Source organism: Anas platyrhynchos, chromosome 25 (genome assembly GCF_047663525.1).
Source record: "Anas platyrhynchos isolate ZD024472 breed Pekin duck chromosome 25, IASCAAS_PekinDuck_T2T, whole genome shotgun sequence".
NCBI lineage: Eukaryota > Metazoa > Chordata > Aves > Anseriformes > Anatidae > Anas > Anas platyrhynchos.
The window spans coordinates 6,206,767-6,218,846 of NC_092611.1; the positions used below are offsets into that span (position 1 = coordinate 6,206,767).

A 12,080-nucleotide genomic window follows, 5' to 3' on the forward strand; every position below is an offset into this window, starting at 1 on the left:
AGGGGCAAATCTCACACAAAAGCGCTGAAGTGGGAAGGAGACAGCGTGTCCAAGCTCAGGAGTGCTAAGGGGTCTTGAAAGCAGCATTTTTTTCGAGGTAGGAAGCCCTTTCCCGGGGAGTGGGTGATTTCAGTGTCGAGCCCTTGGGGCTTACGGCATGGTTTTGGGGCCCTCTGGGTACAAACCCCCCAAAGCAGCAATGATACCCTGTAAAGCCATTTGCTCCCAGGGCCAAGCAGTGATCAGTGTCTTTATTTACTGTCTTAGAATTCTACATATTTATGCAGCTAAAGGTATGAGGGCGTTTGCCTTGGCAGCTGCAGAGCGCATGAAAGAGCTGCGAAGACTTGATGCCAAAGAGCACCGAGGAAAGGTAACGCACACCATCTTCTCCTGCAAGCAGCAGCGTTTGGGATGGGCACAGACTTTGCATGCCTGGGAGGAAAGCGATGCCACAAAAAATCCACCTCGGCCCCTCTGTAGTGCAGAGGAAGCCTGGGGCAGTGACGTGCCTTGCTGAGGTGCCCCTGGCAGATTCTGCAGGTTAGGTGGGATGAGGATGGGCATTATGGCTTTTCAGCCGCAGAGTGATCTAAGATAACACTGGCCCTGGAAGATGCCAGCACATTGGCAGCAGTCTCTGAGGGTGAAGGTTTATGCCAGCAGTGCTGCACCTGGCATAAATAATGTTTTGCAAATGCTGGGCTCGGGTTGTCAGCCAAATGAGGGCTGCAGCACACTAGAGGGAGCTCTGAGGAGCTGAGAAATGTCCCCTCTGCTCTGATACCATGGGTCCTGGTACATGGCATTCAGAATCTGCCTGTGAGCAATCTTTGGCTTGTGCACCTTTGGCCTTCTAGATAGCATTCAACCCAGTCTGCCTCTCTGCCTCTCCCTTTCTCTCTCTCTCTCTCTTTTTTTTTTTTTTTTTTTTTTTTTTTTTTTAATGATGCTTCTGCTTCTAGACTCTCACAGTTTATCTGCTGTGCTATTTTCAGACTCCTCTGCTGGTGGCTGTCACGGCCAGGCAGCCAGCTATTGTCTATGATTTGATCCAGACAGGAGCAGATGTCAGTGCTGTAGACAACAAGGGGCAGTCAGCCTTGCATCTCGCTGCAATGTACGGGTACGCCCAGGTCCTGCAGGTAGGAAAAGCTCTGATGGTTTTAATTTCTAGCAGTATAAGCCTACATTAAAGCCTCAATAGCAGTGTCTTTAAATAACAATCTCAGGTGTCAGCAAGCAATGAAAACACACAGAAGTCTCTCCTTCCATCACTGTGTCAGGGATTATCTTCCCAGGATATTCCTGTTTTAGGATTATGCTCACAGCTAACATCAGCTCCTGTTATGGAGGGAATAGCTCCAGCTTAATTGGGGGGGAATAAGTTCTTTTTGCACACCACGGCTCTCAGTCTGCTGATGGGGCCAGGCACAGTGGGCTGTGCTTGCGCCCTGCTGCCTGTGTTGGAGCAGGGTCCCCAGGGGCTGCAGGCAGCTGTGGGGTGTGGGGAGAAGAAGCACTAATGCCAGGCCAAAACCCTCTCTGCGAGTCCAGTGCCAGCCAGAGGCGAGCAACAAACCGTGTCCGGGTTCAAACCAGCTGAAGGAAGAGCAGATGTGAAGACAGAGCCAGAGCAGGGACATAATAGGGCACATTTTTCACATTTAAAGCAAAGCCAGGAGTCGTTCTGGAAGATTTGCCAGGGCATGGGAGAAACCAGATGCTCCTGTACAGGCAGAATCTTCTAGAGCTTTCACAAGCTATCTGGCCAGAGGGAGAGACATACACATGACCATGATCATCCTGAGTAACCCTTAGAGCCCCCCAGATCTTTCCACGGACAGGGTCTAAACCTAAGCAGTGTGCCAGCCGGGCTCTGACAGCCCCAAAGAGGAATTTGGCACAGTAGAAAAGGCACTGGGGGCATTTTTGGGAGGGCTTACACAGCACAGCTAAGCATATTGGAGTGTGTCTTTTCATTGTGTAGTTTTTAGCCATAAAATAGCATTAAGAAAATGTGACTGCCTTGATTCGTGTCAGGGCTGCTTGCGGGCAGCCCCATTGCAGAGCCTCATGGCAGCCCCAGGGCTGCCGAGGGGGTTTACCTGCGGGCTGGGCACGGGGCACGGGGTCCTCTGAGGATGAGGAAGGTGTCGCTGGAGGTGCTGCAGGTCCCCTGGCACGCTGGCGGTTTGCTCCAGCATTCATGAGCTCTGCCTTGCACACATGCTGCACTGAAGCCCGAGCAGGCAGTTAATGTGTAACGTCATGGGTTCCTTGGAAAACAGGTGTTTCGCTCAATGGGGACAAGTGTTTTACATTCAGATGATTCCATCAATGCCTCCTGGAGTGCCTTATGGTAGAAAAGCATCTTTTTTTTTTTTTCTTTAATACCTGTGAAAGGGAATGAGAGAGAACAAGGAAAAATACACACAGCTTTGCTTCTCGCTGGGGTCAGAGCCATGCAGTGCTACAGGGTTTCTTTTGTTTTGTTTTGTTTTCTAATGGCTTAAGCATCTAATCTCTAATCATCAGGCAGCCCAAAGCTACTTGTCAATATTTGAGCTGGATATATTATATTGTTGTTATGATAAGAGAGCACAAGCCCTAACGTTCCTGGATAATCCTCCTGCACCTTGTCCAACTTGCCGAGGCTCTGGATGAGTCACGGCGCTGCATCCTCAGCCAAGATGCTGCAATGCGAGCAGCTCGCTTGATTCACTCAAGAGCAAAAAGTGCTGCTCTGTAATAATTTAGACGAGGAGCAACCTGGCCGCATCCCACCAGATCCATAAGGTTCTTAAGTTAGAGATTTCAAGTTTTTGCCACTGTAACAAGCTACAGCTTCAGCCTCCCGCACATTAAAAAATTAATAATGAAAAGCAAACCCAGCCTGAGAATTTCCACCGTCAGCAAACTTTCAGGTAATCAAGTTTTACTGTACGTATAAGGGAGAGATTTTCATTTATCCTTGCCAAGGATAACTCAGAAGAAATACGAATTGGTGTGATGAAGCCATACATTTGCTTAATCCAGGGTGAAAGTGGGGAGACTAAAACCCTTGAGCTGAGTTTTACTACTAGGGGTTGAGAATCTAATAGGATCTAACAGGATCTCATACTTTGATGGATTTTAGAGACCTAGCAAATATGATCATCCACCCCCCTCCCCGCTGCTGCTAGTTCTAACGGCTTTTAGCCTGGACAATGTTCTGCTGAACTAAAATTCTCCTTTCCCATTTCTCTGTCACTTCTAGGTTATACTGTCACTCGGTTTTCCTCTTGATTTAGAAATGAAGAATTTTGAAGGTGAGACTCTTTGTGCAAATATTTTATCGTGATGGTAAAAAAAATAATAATCAGGGATCAGAGAAGGATCTAGGGCCTTAAGAATACACTTAAATATGTTGTCCCTGCAAGCCCTTACGTCCTCTCTTTCCATCATTGTCTTTTCTGGGGCTGTCGTCACCTCCCTCCCTCCCTGTTTTCCAGGCCATACCCCCCTGCACTGTGCTGTCCTGGCCCACAACGCCCTGCTGCGGGAGCAGGGGCACCCAGGGGTGACGAAGGAGCAGCAGGAAGGTCTCCAGCACCAGAGCGAGGAGCTGGAGAGCTGCATCCAGCTCCTGGTGCAGGCAGGAGCCTCCATCTACAGCCGGGTAGGGAATCGCTTCTGTCTGTCCCTCAGTCACCCCTGTGCTGTTCGTTTGTATGAACTCTGACACTCGTGCTGCTCTCAAAATATCAAATTGGAGGAGAATGGACTGCTGGCAGAAGGAGCAAACCTGTTTCCCTTGCAAGGAGCTGGTTGCAGAGTCAGCTCCTGCCTTTTGGGGTTGCTTCCCCGTAGCCTGAGCCAAAGGCTGGGGATTTGGGTGGGTGCTGCAGGGAAGGAGGCGCCTCGGTGCTGCCCCTGAGCTGCAGAGCTGGCCTGGAGGCCTTTCTGCTGGGTTTACATAATGGCTTTAAGTTGCTCTGCAGGACGTTCATTGTGCTTTGTTTCGCTGTCTGTAATTAGGACGTGAAAAGCAACAAGACAGTTCTGCATTACACAGTCCAGGATGCCAACATCTCCCTGCTTAGGTACTTCCTGGAGCTGAACGCTTTCAAATCCAGGGATTTTGTCAACAGCAAGGTGAGTCAGGAGCTGCCTGGACAGGGTCTGTGTGCCAGTGTCTGGGCAGAGGAGGTGCTGAGAGCACCGAGCTGCCTGCAGTGGGAGGCTGCAAGCACGTGGAGCCATTGGGGGATCTTTGGGGTCCTGCAGAAACCAGACACTCTCTTCCTGTACTCATTTTTCTAGAGGGAAAAGAACAACAGCTCGTGCTTCTGAGCTTTTTTTTTTTTTAATGCCCTGAAACTGCATTTTCCAGTCAATAGGCACCTCACCTGGAAATGTGCTGGAATTGCTGTGAAACGGAGACACCTCTGCCAGCAGCAAGAGCTGACAGAAGGAGAGCAGCTAGGCAGGGAAGAGAGGGAGTGGGAAGTGGTTACTCGAGAAGGAGCCCGAACTTCATTATGCTAGGCTGAGAAAACAGATCTGCAGTGATGCAATGTTGTGCTGCTGGCAGCAAAACAGCACCGAGGGACGGCTGTTGAGGGCTGTGCATCGGGGACCTCTCCTCTCGGAGGGGCCATAAGCAGCGAGCGGGCAGTGCATTTGCTTTGCATTTCAAGAATTTCGCAGGCTCAGCCTTGCAGTCCCTGGAGCATCCACAGGCCTGTGTCCAACAGAGAGGAATCAAACATTTGCTGCTGACACAGTTTTTACTGGGAAGCAGAAACTGGGCAGCTTCACTTTTTTTTTTCCCCCTACAGATTTCTGTTGGGCTGGAGGAGAGGAAACATGTTTTGCTTTGTGTGGGGGTAATTGCACTGGGGTTTTGCTATTCTGCGAGGTGAAAGGCCTTGCGCTGTCTTTCACTACATTCCTGCTGTATCTCTGAAGACCCTCTAGGCAGGTGCTATCTTGTCCGTGGGAGGCTGCTCTTGTCTCTTGATCGCAGTCCTGTGAGAGCTCCCTGCTGCGATAGCATCGCTTGGAGTCTCCAGTCTTGTTTCTGAGATGCCTGGGACAGTGAGAAATGTAACAGCGAGGCTGGCCGGTCCCCATCCTGGCGTTTTAGCTCTTCCAAGTATGACAAGAAGAAATCAGGGACGCTGTGTTTTGGCTTCCCTGGCTCACCCTCTGCTTGCTGTGGTTGTTTCGTTCCAAATTCAATTCCTTGGGGATTTTACAGTGAGAAAAGCACTGAGGGCTTTGAGGTATTTTTCACCTGAAGGGTTTCTAGAGCCCAGATATTAAAGCTCTGAGCTGTTGTCTCACGTAAGGCCCATTAAAGTTAGTGGAGAGGCTCAAAGATCAGGCATTGCCAGATTGCCCCTGGAGGTTTCTTAGCCTCGTGCCTGGATTTGGAAGCCATCAAATGCTTCTGCCACAAAGATGTGGCAAAAAAAAAAAAAAAAAAAAAAAGTAAAATAGATGTGTCCTTTTTAATAAGAAATCCTATAAAGAGTTTGTAAACTATCCCTGGACTTTATGGGATGGTAAAATTGACAAGGATCTGCCTGTTCAGGGCTTGTAAAAATGCCTTGACTGGGAATAGTTGTTAAGGTTTCCATCCTAATGTCCTGTTTTGCTCGGTGCTTCCACGTCCCCCCACCTCTCTGGGAAGCAGACCCCAGGCACCCCTTTCTGCACTGTGGGTGCAGGTTGGGCGCAGCCCTTCCAAGGGCAACAAGAAACGTGTGATCACCTCGGAGAGGAAAAAACACGCAGCTGCTGCAGCGAGACCTGGTGCAGACTAAAAATAACTAAAAATACCTCGCCTCCTGCGTCTGCATGCGAGCTCCTCCTTGCTTAGAGCCGTTAGGGGTCATACCCCAGTGGGCAGGGGCGTGCGTTTGGGGTGCCCCAGCTGCAGCCCCCGTGGGGTGCCCTGCACCCTCTGGTGGCTCTGCAGCTGGCCTGGGGCACAGGGCCATGCGGGGACACGGCTGCTGCTCCTCAGCCTTGCCTGGCACCTCTCGGAGCAGCTCTGGGTAGTTTCAGGGGTCTGGGGACATCGGGGGCACGCACGGTCAAAGGGGATGCCTGGGGATGCACAGGTCAGCAGGAGCTGGTACGGGGCTGCTTGTTGGCCCAGGGCAATTGTAAGCAGGTGGCACAGCTTCTCAGAAGGTTTCTCTTACTTGGGTCTTCTTCTCCCCTTGCATCAGGCTCATGGCAACACAGCTCTGCACATGGCAGCTGCCCTGCACTGCCACAGGAACCAGAAGGAGATCATCCAGCTGCTCCTCGACCACGGGGCGGACCCGAGCATCCGAAACTTGGACAACGATCAGCCAATCCACATGGCTCCTCCTGGGAAGGCCGGGGACCAGGTACATCCCCAGGGAAACTGAGGGCATGTCCTGGCCGAGCTGTGTGAGGTGGGCCTGAGGTTGTGGTGGTGTGGGCTGGGGGTTCCCACTTCACCAAATCCCCAATCAAGGAGCCCAAAGTGGGCATCAGCAGCTACTCCAAGCCCACCTGGGGAGATACCGATGTATAGCTCTTTCACAATGGCAGCAAGACTCAAATGAAGATCAAGTTTTGTGCCTACGGGCCTGAAATGGCTCCTGGAGCTCATTTTAGTCTCCAAAATGTTTTTATGTGTGTACGTATTCCTATACATGTATGTAAGTGTGTGTGTATGTGCATCTGGGTGCCTGCACGCAGCCCATGTGTGCACCCCCCCAGTTTCACCCGGTACACTATAAACTTTTACATTTTTTTGGCAGATCAGGCATTTGCTGAAGAAAGGGAAAATTGCATCTGCATTTATTTCCTGCCGCCGAAATGCCAGGTCCTAGGTTGCCTGCTCTTTCTGGAATGGTTTCCACTTCACCTGATCGCAGAAAGCCTCCTAAAAACCCCTGTGAGGACGGTTAATTGACGTGTCTGTGCCCCTAAAATCTTTAACCCCGAGTGGGACGACAGCGTTTCTCAACCTGTGGCCTGGGGACCGTGAGTAGCACGTAAGAGATGAAATTGGAAATGGTTGAGAAGTTTAGTTTGCAATAACCCCGTTACATAAATTAACAAACATTTGGAGCGCGGCCACTCTTTGGCTTGGTGGCAGTGGAAACCCCGCCGTGGTGGCAGAGCACAAGGTGGTCCTTTGGCTGTAAAAGGTTGAGAAATGCTGCTCCAAGGCACGCTCACCCTGTGCCTCCGTTAGGTCCTGTACGGAGGTACCGGGTGAAATGCTGAAGCCTTTGTGATGTGCAATTACCTCGGTTGCTCCTGCTAGCCTGGGAATCCTGAACCTGAGGGAGGGAAAGGACTGGATGGAGGAGGTCAAGCTAGCCCGGGGAGCTTTCCACGGCATGGCACGGCCGTATTCCTCCTGAAGAGCAGGCGTCTGAGCTCAAGGCCTCCAGGGGAGGGTTCCTGCAAGCTGCTGCCATCCCGTTTCTCAGCACTTTGGAAGAAAGCTGAATCAGCTGCCACTGCTCCTCGCCCCACCCCGAGAAAGGAAAGCAGACGCCTGAAGTATGAGTGCCTGGGGCAGGTTCTGAGCAGGGCAGGTCCGTGTGGCTCCAGAGAGGTTCCTGGGGATGGGATGCCTCTGAGAGTCTGATCCGACCCCAGCATGGCAAAGAATGATGTGAGAGCACCTCAGGGCAAGAAGCTCAGCTCTCCCCGGAGATAAAGCCTGTGCTGGAGACGGAGCCTTCCCTGGGGTATGCAGCAGCTTCTGGGGGGACAGGGCAGAAAACCTTTAAGGCACGTGGGGCTGCCCAGAGGGCCAGAGGGCAACGTGGCCAGTGCTGTCCTGTTCCCACTCCTGCCTAAGGGGGCATGTTAGTGAACTCTTATTCTTTCTGTGAAATGATTTGTAAATTGCTGTGCAATCAGCTGGCAGCGGTGTCTCTGCCAGGTCAGCAGGAGTGGAGGTAAATGCCTCCAGGGAGGGAAAGCTGTGTTTTGGTAACCCTTGCACGGAGGGTGCCTCATCTCCAGTGCACGTTCTGAATTTTGCTGCTTTCTTAGTCTTGCACAAGTTATTTTTTTTCTAACAGGGCTGAACAATGAGGCGAAGGGCAAATCTCTCAAATCACTGCAGTGATTTCCTTGATCTGGCTAACTCAAAGAGACGAGGGTTGTAAGGTCTTGTGGGTCACGCAAACCCGGTCTGTTCAAACAACTGCTTGAACAAAAGCTCTTAAGAAAGGCAGGTATCCTGATTAGAGATCTTCTGACTTCCCCAGCCCTCCTCCTTGCTGTTTTGCTACTGCTTCTCACTACATCACGTCGACGAACCTGCCAACATCCTCTGACAAAAGAGCAGGCATATTTGCATGTGTTTGCATAAATTTGCATGCATCTGGGCACAGGCCATCCAAAGCATGTGCTTTCTTACATTGAAGGGATGCTGTAACAAGCCCCAAATCGAGTGAGAGCTGTGTTGGTGATTGTCCAGACAAATGGCCAATAAATTATCTCTTTCTTGATCTCGCTAGCAATGAAACTGTAAAACCGTGACGGGCACTTGGCAAGTGAGGCACCCAGGAAGATGTAAAAAGCTTGTTGCCATCTAGAATTGCCTGGGAGGTGACCTGTTGTAGCAAGAAAATAAATACACGAGCTGTTTTCTACACGGTCTTACGTCTTTATTGTCTCACCTGCCTGCCGTTGGGTGTTTAATGCATCAGGGGCTGTGTGAGCACCACCTGCAGAACATCAGGGAAATATCGGTGTGGGGAGGGAGGGAGGGAGGTGGCCTCTCCCAAAGCAGCAGCCTGGCAGGCTGTGTCCCTTGGAGGTGGTAGCTGAGATTTGCAGAGGGAAGAGCTCTCGACTGCCGCAGGAAGGGTTTGGTGTCTCTGCAGCCATCCCCGTGTTCAGCTTCCCAAAGCTGGTGCACCAAGACCTGCTCTGAAGCCGCTCCCCATCACCAGGCCGTTCCTATTATCTTGGGACTGGGTCCACAAACCTTCCCCTTCCCTGCCCAGCCAGCCCCTTCCTGGCCTGGGCATCAAGAAAATCCATTTGGGGGCTCAGAAGTGGCCCCCGTGTTAATTCAGTGCTGGGGTGATTTGAGTAGGATCTTTGTATTTCAATTTTTTTGTGACTGCATAAGGGGAATGTACCTTGTACGGGTTTAGCAGCAGCACTGGCGGCGCGACACCCCTTTATTTCCACAGTTTATCTCTTCCTACCTGTGGCTTTGGGTAAGCTGCTCATAACAAAGGCTGCTTATCGCTGAACAAACGCGCTCAAGTGGCACCATGGAAAAGTCAGCAGTGGTTGGCAAGGAAAACTTTGTGATCAAATATTCTGTGTAACTGGTGAAGGACCTGAAAATAATTTTTTATATTTTTTTTTTTCTCTGTAAGTGCAGCTTGCTTCTGGAGTGATTCCTGGCTTCTCTAAGAATGGGGTGGTCCTAGATTATGTGTGAGTGCACATTTATGTAGGCTGGCAGACGTTCACCTGGCAGGGCCTGATGAAAGGGCAGCGTATTGGTAGTGTGATGCCAGTTCTGTTAGAGATATGGCACGAGCTATTATCACCTAATCTTTTTTTTTTTTTTTTTTTTTGGGGGGGGGAATGGGTAGAGGGGAGGAAAAGAGGGGAAAGAATACGTCCCTCATAGCCAGAAAATCCACAATCAGCCTTTGAATAGCCCTCCTCTGTTGTTTTCTTGCTTTCTGTTTGTAGTCAGTCCAGGAATTCTTGTGTCAACAGTGAGCAAGCTGTAACTCGCGCTGCACGTGTCACCTGGGGCTGTTGACACAAAGCCGGGGAACAGCGTCTAAAACCGTGTTTGTTAGCAGTCCCGGGCATGGGAGGTTGCAAAACAGCTGGAGAAGGAGCAGCAGAGAAATGGGAAGCGGCTGCGAGGGATGGGGGACAGTGACACGAGCTGTTGAAGTCCCAGGTGCGTGAAGACACTGATGGAAATCTCCCCGTCGCGTCGGGGCAGCTGGAAATTCGGAGCAGCTGGTCCCGTGCGGCACGAGGCCAGGGATTGTTCGGCCTCTGTTATCTCTCCAAGCACACAGGCTCCCGGCACAGACCTCAGCCACCTGCTGCCACAGACGCGTGGCAGCCCAGAGGCGAGCCTGGCTCGGTCTTTCTGGAGGCAGCTTCCTCGTCGGGAGGCTGCTTTTTTTTTTTGCCTGGTTCTGGCCACATCTAAAGAGCCAGGGGTAAGAAGCAGGGTGCCAGGGGGTTGTAGCCCTGCCGGTCCCAAGTGGTTGAGCCTAAAGAGCGGTCGCAGGCTCGGTGACACAGCCAGAGGCTTTGCCCTGAGTGCTCCTCCGGGGAGATGCACGGAAACCGCTGCTGGCTGTGCACATCTCGGCCACCACCCGCTGATAAACGTGCGGCTGCTGATAAGGTATCAGGCTCAGATATCTGCCTCGCGTGCAGGTGAGGGAGATGATGTCGGGCTGCAGCTCAGCTGACGTCCCTGATGGTGTTTTTTTGGCAGATTGGGATGCTGCTGGCCTTGTTGTGAGCTCTTAATGTAGGGTCTCTCCCCGTTTGGTGCTCGCCCATTTCCACAGGAGCCCCTCCTGCCCGTCCCGCTGAGCTCCAGCTACCGCTGCCAGCCCACGGGCAGGATGTGGTCACACCATTTCCAGCAGCCTCAGATATCTTGCCTCAGCCTTATCCTCTTGGGGCTGTTTGATGCTGGGGATAACTTTGGTGTGCAGCTAAACCCGTGCCCACCCCATGAGAGCATTGGGCAGGAGCAGGAGCGAGCTGTGGAGCCAGCTGGGCGGGCACCGGGAGATCCTCCAGGCTCCTGAGACCACCCTTAGGGGCTGGAGCATCTGAAACACAGCTAAAATAACACTGCCAGAGTCTGCACAGGGGTAATCACACCTCTAACTGCAGCGAAGATGCAGCTGCGAGCTCCTATTTATAAGCTTTCTGCGACCAAACGTGTTGAACGCTTGGGCCGGCGCTGAGCTGGGTAAAAACGGGGGAGAGGGGAAGTCAAAGTGAAATGCTTTGTGACAAAGTATTTTAAAGCAAACTTTGGGGAAAAAAAAAAAAAAAAAAAAAAGAAAAAAGTAAAAAGAAAAAAGCTGTTGTCTTACACAAGGCAAGGGACCTGGATGCTGGGAAGGTTCAGCTGGGTCCACGTAACGGCTCTGCCATGGCAAAACTGACCCCCCCTGCCAGAGACCTGTTTTCTGAGGAAGGGTGGGGGACAAGGCTGGATTACCTGGCATCAGCTGAATATTTTAAAAGTTCCATTAAGAGCTGTTGCTCTGCTCTTAGTTCCTCATAGATTTCACAGAGTGAGGAAGTGCTGGGGGATGGGTTTTTGGTCAAACAGGGGGAAACTTCCCTATTTGTGCATGCTTCATCCCCAGCCACTTGGGTGACATCAGCTCGGGGGGAAGAAAGCCTTCCAATTCCCTGTGGGTATGTCTGGAGGGGAAGATGAGCACACAGCTAGCTAAGCAGGGTCTTTGCCTTCACAAATGTGACTGCTTTTTATTTTCGTCTGGATTTAATGTGGAAGAATGCTTCTTTCTTTCCAGCCTGGGTGCTGAGCTGAGAAACCACCAATCTGCCTAAATGGTGTTGAAAGGGTGTGAGAGAAAGAGCCTTGGTAAGGTCTGGGGTTATGCAGGAAAACAGGGAACCCTCAGATGCGGTAACTTCCCCTTTATACACTTTAAAATAAATCATCTGGCTCCTGTTCAGCTGGTTATGCTGAAAGGAGAAGACCTGCTATCCCCAAAACTCTGCCTTCCTGGTGCTGAGCAGCAGCTGAAGGTACCGGGTGCTCAATTCCACCCCAGTGTGGACCTGAAGGGCTTTTCCCACACACAGCCCATGTGCTGAGCCCAAAGTTTGCCTGGAAAACCTCAATTTTCCAGCTTTGCAAGAACTACCCAAGAATTATCGCAGCAGTTAAGGGAAATCTCAGAGCTCTTCATGGGCAGCGGGCTGGGTGCTGCTGGGCAGGGGCAGCAGGACTTCAGTGACCTCAAGTCAAACCCTCACCTTTGTGAGGACAGGGCCGGGATCCTCGTCATTAGCAGAAGAAAAAAGGACGTAAC

The 12,080-nt window shown here is 51.4% G+C and overlaps 1 protein-coding gene across 9 annotated transcripts in view; it reads left to right on the forward strand.

The window, feature by feature from the left end:
- The window catches only part of POU2AF1 (POU class 2 homeobox associating factor 1), a 91,487-nt gene extending 82,844 nt beyond the window's left edge, over positions 1 to 8,643 (forward strand). For 5 of the 9 annotated variants that reach the window (XM_072027743.1, XM_072027744.1, XM_072027745.1 and 2 more), the window contains 7 exons: positions 268 to 373; positions 999 to 1,145; positions 3,260 to 3,311; positions 3,495 to 3,661; positions 4,021 to 4,137; positions 6,225 to 6,389; positions 6,789 to 8,640. In XM_072027743.1, coding sequence (XP_071883844.1) covers positions 268 to 373; positions 999 to 1,145; positions 3,260 to 3,311; positions 3,495 to 3,661; positions 4,021 to 4,137; positions 6,225 to 6,389; positions 6,789 to 6,860 — 826 coding nt within the window. In that variant the 3' untranslated portion in view covers positions 6,861 to 8,640. Of the gene's footprint in view, positions 1 to 267; positions 374 to 998; positions 1,146 to 3,259; positions 3,312 to 3,494; positions 3,662 to 4,020; positions 4,138 to 6,224; positions 6,390 to 6,788 lie in introns of all 9 variants that reach the window. The other 4 variants (XM_038167651.2, XM_072027747.1, XM_038167652.2 and 1 more) reach the window with 2 other exon arrangements.
- The last annotated feature ends 3,437 nt before the right edge of the window (positions 8,644 to 12,080 follow it).